This window comes from Rutilus rutilus, assembly GCF_951802725.1.
Source record: "Rutilus rutilus genome assembly, chromosome: 18".
Lineage (NCBI taxonomy): Eukaryota > Metazoa > Chordata > Actinopteri > Cypriniformes > Leuciscidae > Rutilus > Rutilus rutilus.
Window position 1 is genome coordinate 3,616,028 of NC_140231.1, and position 10,234 is coordinate 3,626,261.

Below are 10,234 nucleotides of genomic sequence, written 5' to 3' on the forward strand. Positions count from 1 at the left end.
TCAATCTTCTGACTATTCAGCTACAGCGACAGGGATTTCCTGGAATGATGCGCCGTTATTGTATTTCTGCGGCGGGGCATATTTAGCGTGTTTGCGTGAGAGCGCCCTCTGGTGTTCAAATGGGGCAGTGTTTACCACCGATCAGCCGCACTCCACTGACAAGCTGCGCTTAAAATAATCGCAGCCTTTGCCAAATCGCGTGCGGTTTTATTGCGATTAATCGTGCAGCCCTACAATGCAGCGTAGCTATAAAACCAATATTAAGGCAATTCATGAATAAATGAAATGAATAAAGTGTGTGGAAAAAATGAACATATCACGTACTGAACATCTAACTCCTCTGAGTCAGATGCCTATTCAATATTTAATGCTGGAGGCTTTCCCATAGCGTCAACACCATGACGCAGTGCCAAGTTCCCTTGAAAGGGAACGACTGCTTTAAACATTTACCTTTATAGTTTTTCTTTTGCTAATTGACTTAAAGTAACTTATTTAATTTATTGAGAGATTATTTTCATTTTATTTTTACTTTGTAAATAATTGTTGTATATGGTATGCTGTATGACAGTGAAGAGAGACACTCACTGAGTGAGACGCCATTGAGAATGATTCCGGACACAGACATTCCTGTCAGGAATCTGAGGATGCAGTACACCAAGTACGACGGAGAGAGAGCTGTAAATGTGCCTAAGACAGCGAGCTGAAAATATGACCAAATCAGAATAGGCTTTCGTCCAAACCTACACGAGAATATAAACACACAATAAAGAGTTGAATCTGAAATTCACCAGTTTAAAATGGTTCAGTAGTGTTTTTTGTAGTCCATAAAATTGTTAACAATGTTGGGATGTGGTGCAGATAAGCATTCATAGATATTACACGCTGTAATTTAATATAACAATCATTTTCAAAATGATCTCTTAATCTTCAGAAGAGAAGTGTAATGCGCCGTCTCTCTCGCGTGAGAAGTGAATCAAGGCAGCATGTCTTTCCTTCAATTATCTTTTCAATCAATTATCTCCTTTCCTATACTCAATTCACTCCAAGTGCATGTTGCCTCCTGCCATGTACTTCTTGTTCACCAACTTCTTGTTAGAAATAACTTATGTAGCCTATACACATTTAGAGAAGTACTTATTTAATTTGAGAGATTACTTTCATTTTTGTATATTGTATGTTGGATGACAGTGAAGCGAGACACTCACTCATTGAGAAGATTTTTTTTTTATTGTTACAGACAGTTTTTTCGCCGTTACAAGCTGCCTAAATTTGCCCCAATAGGACGCATATTTATGCGCTCTGAATCGCTCCCTATACCCTATATAGTGGATTATGTGCCATTCACCATAAGGAAAACAGTAAATGTGTTTTTTCAACGTTTTGGAGCACACAAGCTTATCGATAACCTCAAGGTTTATATTTATATTCATAATGAAAGCCAAAAAACTTACATTTTAGACTTGTCTCATGGGGCCTGTAGATTTTTAAATAAATTTCTAGTCAATAAGTTAATTGTTAAAAATATTTAATTTAGTTCTATATTAAAATTTCTGTGATAATGGGAAATTCTTGTATACCGACCTGAGAATCACTGTTGTGTGTGTGTTTTCTATCAGCTGTTTTGAATCAGTTCTTTTCTATCTAACTGGTCAAATGAGTTTGAAAAAACATTGAGATATCTGAAATTGTTTGCGATTCAGCTTGCGGGGAGAGTTGAGTTGTCACATTGTTATTTTATATTTTCATTTAATCCAACGCTGTGTTTAGAAGATCTGAAAAAGGTGGCAATCCTGCATATAAGCTCATGACGTATTTATCTCATCCATGGTGGCTACATTTCAGTTCTCATTTTACTTTCTGCATGTTATACATATTTTATCAAGCAGTCTTATTATTACCAGTCTTATTCGAGATAATTTTTGTTCTTGTGCAGCTAAAGATTGTGGTGTTGTTTTCTTGTAAAAAAAAAAAAAAAAACGCTGATATATAGGTTTAAATGTATACCATAATGTGTACTATTTATTGAATCTTTTAACTTTCCAAAAAGGCATCAAATGTGAATATGTTTTGTCCAAAGACGTGACTGTGTACACAGAAAGTTATGGATGCTTTACCTGTCTGATAACCCTCCAAATACAATGGCACCTGTCAGTACTCCTCCCATGTAAATAGTCTGGCTCATCTGTTTGAGTGGACGAAGTGTACAAACTAAATCCCACTGTGACAAATGAGAGAAAAGAGTTACTGCAAAACATTACACATGCTTTTTACACTTTGTGCTTGACAAAAATGGTGGTCCTGACTCCCTCACTTGATTCCTATGGGGCATCAAGTGTAACTAATTTTGTTGACTAAACGATCATCTAGAGATAGTCCCTTTACAATCGCTGGAACTGTCAATCAAACCGCGCGAGTGTTCTGGACTCTCGCCAAAACTCCCGTTAGAATCAACGAATCTCTTATTTCCATTGTGTTTGCACTGTTAGTTATGATGAAAGCATTCGTTAGTGTGCAGAAATAGAGTTACAATGAAGAGATCGCTGCATACATGTCTGTGATCGGCTACAATGCTCATCACTGCAACCTTTCATGCCACGATCTAAATATGCTATAATCAACACTTAGAGAACTGTAATAGTAAAAACGTGCTAAACGTTTTCGAGAGAATTCCACATGTACAACTTAGCTATTTAATATGCAAATATGTCAGCCAATCACAGCAGTGGGCGTTTACACTGAAGCCTCACCGCAGCCAATCACAGCAGTGGGCGTTTACACTGAAGTCTCACCGCAGCCAATCACAGCAGTGGGCGTTTACACTGAAATACAACTATACTACAAAAAAACACTTCAAATAAATAAAGAACAAATTGTTGATGCTACTATCTATAAAAAATCCCAGTGGGGAAATACATTACTGCAATTCCACTGTGGTACAGCGTTGACATATGGACATTTTCTCAATTTACAGTAAAACTATGTTAGACAAAGTTGATTTGTGAATACAAATATCTAGTTTACTTATCAAAGTTAATGCAAAAAAAATCCCCCTTGAGAAGAGATGTTTAGAAATTAGGTTAATAGAGCAATTTCTGGAGCTCCTCAACAGGTGTGGGTGACCGTAGGAAAGAAAGTTTTGGAGGGACATTCAAATGTCATGTGACTTAAGGCCTGCCCTTTTAATTTCCAATTTTCTGAATAACAAGGAAATTAGTAGAAATTAATTGTTGACATATGGCAACGCCGTATCATAACGGGCTAAGGATGCTCAGTTTGTCCAGATCAAGTAAGATGTTTTAACATGCAGTGAATGTTGAACAACAATAACCTCTGGAGCCGTTGGCGATCTTTGAACATAAAGGGGTTAAAGTCCCACTGAAGTGCTTTGGATCGCGCAGCTTTGACGTAATGTGTTGACGTAATTTCCACTGAAACAGGAAGTTAAGGCGGGACATATTGAATGGCTCCTCCCTCTTTTCAAATATCCAATAGCGTTTAGTTTACCCCACAGACTGCAAGTCGTACTTGACAGCACCATTAAAGTGAATCCGAGTGCTGATGATACACTGGATTCAATAGTAGAGGTGAATAAAGTCTAGCCATTTCATTCTTAAATAACGTACAGTTGGAAAGCTGAATAAAACTCGAGCGTTTGAGCAACCGAACACACGTCTCTAACCCATTTTTCTCCGTGACGTGTCAACGGTGGCTTTGGCCAGGTGGTATTTATAGCAGAGGGGGCGGAGCTTTAGATTCTAGAGAGCATTTGATTGGACAGAAGATGTGATGAGAAGATGAAGTCCGCGGTGATGTCATAATACGTAATCCGTTTTTTAGAAGTGAGGGACTGTAAGCTTGAACGCTTATTTCTCCTAAATGCAAATTTTGTCATCGTTTTGGAACACACCAGCTTATTCATAACCTTAAAGCTATCCATATTAAAAGCTAAAAAACGTACATTTTGATTTCACGGGGCCTTTAAACACATTGCAAGGGTTCCGCCAGTAGTGGGCACTCGTGCAACATAAGCAATGACGTACATCTGAGTGAACGAGATGTTAGTGAGGGAAGGGCATACAAAATTGGACTTCAACGCAGCCTTGATTGTTTAAATACGATACAAACAGGAAGTGATGCATGACAAACAGGAAGGTCTGGTCGATATGGATGATTGTGTTGAATGTCACTGATAAACGATGAATCTATAATGTCTATGGCTGCGACCCAAGACCTTTCCTCTGATCCGTATCCCTCCCAGTCCACCAGGTACTGCATCCCATTACCACTCCTGTGTGAATCTAGGATCTCCCGGACAAGATCAGCAGGAGATCCATAATCTCCAGGGTTGGAGGTGGCTTTGAATCGTTGCTCACAGGATCCGGTGCAGGGTGAGCAGGTTTTAGAATAATTTAAGAATAGTTATGTAAGATTATTTATGAATAATCTGCAGACCATCGTTAGGACCTGTTAAAAAATTACTGGGCCCGTATTCATAAAGAATCTTAATGCAAAGAGTAGCTCCTAGTGACAAAATTCTAAGAAAATTCTTAGAAATGTGGGCGTTTACTCTTAAAATTAAAGAAAAACTCCTAGTAAAGAAAAAAGTAATTCAGAAAGCATCTTAACCCTTAAAAGAGGTCTTAAGGTCAAAATTGTTAGGAGCACGGACGAGGACTTTTAAGAGGCTTAAGAGTTTCTTTAGCAGAGGAGAAAATGGCAGAAAGACGAAGAGGGAGAAGAAATGTGTTGCAGACAATGGATGACAGTGAGTTAATAAGACGCTATAGATTAGATCGTGCAGGGATCATGTTTGTGACTGATCTTTTTAGAGACACGCTAATATCTCCCACACAGCGCAGAAATGCCATAGCGCCTGAAATGAAAGTAATCACTACATTACGATATTTGGCAACTGGGAAAATTCCATGTTTGATACATTAAAACCAACATTCAAACCACCGCTTAAATAGACATGCCAGCAATCAGTGTAACTGGAAAGAGTGGAACAATTTTTATCATTCTAAGCAATCAAATACCTTATAGGAAATCAACAGCATGGTAAATAAAAAAAGGATTTATATACACATATATAATGTGTGTGTGTGTGTGTGAGAGAACGATCAAATAGGAAAAATTACGCATGTAAGTTCAAAGTGGAGGCTTAGAATAGACCCTATACTTAAAATCACTTTTTTTTTCCTTCTTGGACAACCAACCAATCACAGTCTTCAAAAGATTGTGTCATACATAGCAACGGGGTCAACCCCGCCTCCTCACTAAGATAAAAGTTTTTGTATTTTCCTTACTCAGAGTTGCTCTCAGATCGGTCCCGAATCGCTCTTAAGCTAAGACTCCTACATAAAAGTTTTTAAGCTAAATTAAGAGTTTTCTGAGAGGATTCTTAGAATCTTTATGAATACGGGCCCTGGTGTTGATAGAAAAACACGAGATACATTTCTAGTTTCAACATTATTTGTTCTTCAGATATTCCTCTTTAAAAGAAAAAAAAAAAAAACTGTATGCAAAGTGACCCACATTTGGGGTTTGACCACTGAAAATGTATGCAATTGACCAATTTACTCATGGAGCTGCATTAATATCTCCATATCTCTGGGACTGATCCATCGAGGGCCTTTAAAATGAAGATACTAAATGAAAAGTTTGTTAAGAACCGGAAACTAAAAAGATATTAAGATCTTTAATACTTCTTGAGTTACAGGCATTCAAACTTGAGGCAAAAAAAAAAACACAAGAAGACTTTTTTCCATTTTTGAACGTTCATCATTAGCATTTAATTAAACAAAGATTGCTAAAGTAAACAGATTTTACTAATACACCTACCAATCACTGTGTAAAAATATAATAATGATGCTGACCTAAAGACCATAAACCTGGGCCCGTATTCATAAAGATTCTAAGAATCCTCTCAGAAAACTCTTAATTTAGCTTAAAAACATTTATGTAGGAGTCTTAGCTTAAGAGCGATTCGGGACCGATCTGAGAGCAACTCTGAGTAAGGAAAATACAAAAACTTTTATCTTAGTGAGGAGGTGGGGTTGACCCCGTTGCTATGTATGACACAATCTTTTGAAGACTGTGATTGGTTGGTTGTCCAAGAAGAAAAAAAAAAAAGTGATTTTAAGTATAGGGTCTATTCTAAGCCTCCACTTTGAACTTACATGCGTAATTTTTCCTATTTGATCGTTCTCTCACACACACACACACATTATATATGTGTATATAAATCCTTTTTTTATTTACCATGCTGTTGATTTCCTATAAGGTATTTGATTGCTTAGAATGATAAAAATTGTTCCACTCTTTCCCGTTACACTGATTGCTGGCATGTCTATTTAAGCGGTGGTTTGAATGTTGGTTTTAATGTATCAAACATGGAATTTTCCCAGTTGCCAAATATCGTAATGTAGTGATTACTTTCATTTCAGGCGCTATGGCATTTCTGCGCTGTGTCGGAGATATTAGCGTGTCTCTAAAAAGATCAGTCACAAACATGATCCCTGCACGATCTAATCTATAGCGCCTTATTAACTCACTGTCATCCATTGTCTGCAACACATTTCTTCTCCCTCTTCGTCTTTCTGCCATTTTCTCCTCTGCTAAAGAAACTCTTAAGCCTCTTAAAAGTCCTCGTCCGTGCTCCTAACAATTTTGACCTTAAGACCTCTTTTAAGGGTTAAGATGCTTTCTGAATTACTTTTTTCTTTACTAGGAGTTTTTCTTTAATTTTAAGAGTAAACGCCCACATTTCTAAGAATTTTCTTAGAATTTTGTCACTAGGAGCTACTCTTTGCATTAAGATTCTTTATGAATACAGGCCCTGATCTTTCTAAAGTCATTTTTACTCCCCTCTAATTTGGCTCTAAATCTGAGGTGAAAATGAAAATTTTGACCGCCCTCTACAAAACAGTGGATTACGCAGTACATATTCATCTGTGACATTTAATATTTTGGTTTTCATCACTATTTATGTTTCCCTTTCTACAGAAAAAAAAAAAAAAGATCAAAGTCAAACATTTGGACGTTTAATGACCGTTGAAAAGACGTCCGTCCGACACGTCCCGTCATGGTTGAAAAATAGTTCCAAAATGAAAGTTGAACCGACGTCTTCGACGTCATCTGACCGTGAATTCCACGTCTCTTCTGTGCGTCTCTGGACGTCTAAATGCTTCGTTATCTGTGTGTTTAAATGTGTTGCTGCATAATATAAGCCTGCATATAAAATAATCACACACCTGTTGTGTAACATCGTGAAAGGCAATCAAGTCTTGAGGTTTACACATCTTGACAAAGGTTCTAAAAAGGTCCAAAATTGGTCCAGTCAGACCTGAACGTCAATAAAACGTTTTAATCACGTGAACACAAGAACACATTATTTGTGGACATAAGCAAAAAAGAAGCATGTTCTGATTTAGCACAACATTTTATTGATCTTGAACAGCCAACTTGAACATAGAAAGGTATACAGGTTTGAAACAAAAGGTTGAGTAAATTATGACAATTTTCATTTTTGGGTGAACTATCCCTTAAACACATTGTTTGGCTCATTTTTTGTATCCACCACCCCCAGCTCTTCCTGGAGCGTGTTTCAGGTGTTCTGCCATTGCTGCATCAATTTCAGAGTCTGTAGCATCTGGGCTCCACCTCTTCACAGCATCTAAGGGAAGAGAATATATTTATTTTTTAAATAAATAAAATTAAAAATTTGAGGTAAATGACATGCACTTATTTTCAAAATATTTTTATGGTCTACAGCTAAATTTAAAAAAACATGGATCAAGATGAATGAATCATGAATGAAACATTAGAAAAAGGTAATCAACATGCATTACATTTTATTTATTGTATAAAAGATGTTCTGCTTTAAATTGGTGTTAGATCAGTTGGGGGGCAGGGGGAACAGCATTTGTCCCCTGCCTCTTCAATACCACTGTGGTGCCCTTGAGAAAGACCCTTAACTAGGTGTGTAACTGTGAGAAAGTGAACAGGACATTTCTGATAAAGACAGGTGGGCTGTGATGTGACAATGTGGGCATCATTTCTTTCGGTTCATTCATGTCAAACAAGTAAAACTCAAGCACGTTAATCTAATAATACAAACTGTACTTACCCAACAGTAGATTTTTAATAATATCGATACAACTCCCTCCTCAATTCCTCCTCTCCTCGTGGTTGTTCAATGTTCCAGAGTCTATGGGGAGAACGCCTTAACATCTCGCGAGATAATCTATCCTATCGCGGGATTTTGTAACATCTTGGCAGCACAGTTTTGGCAATTACATCCAACTTAAACATAAATGGTTTTACATGTGCATACATTCCATAAAAAAATAACAACGAATACATCAGGTACAACAGGTTGAAATAATGACTAAAATGCAGTGGCTTTGCAATCACTTAACCACACTGGGCACTTTGTGATTATAATTTATTTAAACAAGATAAAGTAAATATATTTACTTTGTATACAAATCGTGTATTTCATAAAGATAATTACTGGGGTTTTTTCTGTCTTGCTTGACTAGACATGTAAAGGACGTCAGTGGACGTCTTCACAACCTCTTAAAAACTACTTGGGCAATTAAATTAATTATTGCAGTATTAACCATGCAAGGATTAAGCACAGCTTTTGCATATTTCACAAGGATTTCATAGAGGGTCATGATGGACTATAAATGCACGTGTAAAAGACGTCGCCAGGTGACGTCCTCTCACGATACACTATTAAACTACACGTAGCTAAAAGTCAAAATAACAATTATACATGCAACCCCAGAGAACATGTACAAATGTATCTGAATGCATTTTTAGGAAATGTTCTGTGTTACATATTTTTACCGATTTTGCCGTCCTACCGCGACAATTTTTGGCCAGGGACACGACGTTGCCGTCGGACCAATGTTTGCTGGGTAGTAATACTTTTCCCACTTTTCTCATTTAATATTATTTTATTAATATATTTAATAAAATTGCAAATTCGATTATCGCTGTAAGTAACAATTGAAATATTGAAAAAGCTGAATTCATGTTCATTTGAGAATGTCTCAGTAGGCTATTTGGTGCGTTTTTGCTTTCAGCCGTTTGTATGCTGGCATGGACTAAACCTAGTGATCCATGTTATCCAGCATGATTTGAAAAGAGCATCCAAAAGAGCATCTCGTGCTGCGATAGAAAAAAAACTTAAATCTGACCTGACTCAATGTCTACAATTTGTTCACATCTCTCATTGCCACTAATTTGCATAAACCTAGAAGTGCAGAATGTGCAATATTTAGAACTTTCAAAATGTTTTTTTTTTTATATGCTAAAACATTTTTACACCACTGTATAAATTTCGACCTATATTATTGATAAATAGGCCTACATATTTTGTGTCAGAGCTAATGAAACAACTTACTTCTGATACTATAGATGAGCTGAATTCAGTCTTGTCATATGTCCAGCCATCAGCACAACTCTCTGTCTGTAGTTCAGTCGCATTTCTGTGACTCAGTTTGTCTGTGATTAAATGCCACTGAGTTTCGGTGTACCGAGTGCATTTGGACAGTGCCAGAGATGAATCCAGTGGGATAAACGCGCGCAGGAGTGATGAGGTGCTCTCATTCAGTGCGGCCGTTATATTCGGTATGCGACAGTGGTGCTCCGGCACACCAGCAGTAAAGTTATTTAGTAAATTCTGGCAAGCCATCAGAAGGCCCGGGATGGACAGAAGAAGGACATGAATAATCTGAAAGCGCCCAAACCCGCCAACTTCATCCAGAAGATCCGCAAAGCCCATACTGATCCGAGACTCCCGTAATATTTCTAGAGTTTTCCTCCGCAGATTGACACAACTCACCACGACTGAACTCTTTACCTTCAATGAAAATTACGCAAAAAACAAAAGCTATTTAAAACTTTGAATGATTAATTTTGGGGTTAATAGTTGCCAAAGGAGTTTCTGATTTCTGAACACAAAGCATTCTTCCAAACACAGAGCTGAAGTGAATTAAAAGTCACCCCCTCCATGACACACACAGGGTGCAATAAGTTTTAATCTGATTAAAATCCCCTGCACTGGAATTTTCATAAAGAGCTTGTGCAGAACAAGTGACCTTCAGGAAACCCGTTGAGAAAGTAAGATAAGTCTCTTTCTTTACTTTTTTTGTCTTTTTATATGAATAAGAAAACAATGGTTTTGAAAAAAGTTTGTCAAATATAAACTGGTAACCAAAAA

The 10,234-nt window shown here is 37.2% G+C and overlaps 1 protein-coding gene across 1 annotated transcript in view; it reads right to left on the reverse strand.

Annotated features, from left to right (window-relative positions):
- Positions 1 to 10,015, reverse strand: part of oatx (organic anion transporter X) — a 28,996-nt gene extending 18,981 nt beyond the window's left edge. Inside the window, exons 1-3 of the mRNA XM_084386892.1 lie at positions 9,416 to 10,015; positions 2,115 to 2,218; positions 586 to 740 (exon numbers count right to left, since the gene is read on the reverse strand). Of these exons, the coding sequence (XP_084243018.1) occupies positions 586 to 740; positions 2,115 to 2,218; positions 9,416 to 9,796 (640 nt within the window). The 5' untranslated portion in view covers positions 9,797 to 10,015. The remainder of the gene's footprint in view (positions 1 to 585; positions 741 to 2,114; positions 2,219 to 9,415) is intronic.
- Positions 10,016 to 10,234: the final 219 nt, after the last annotated feature.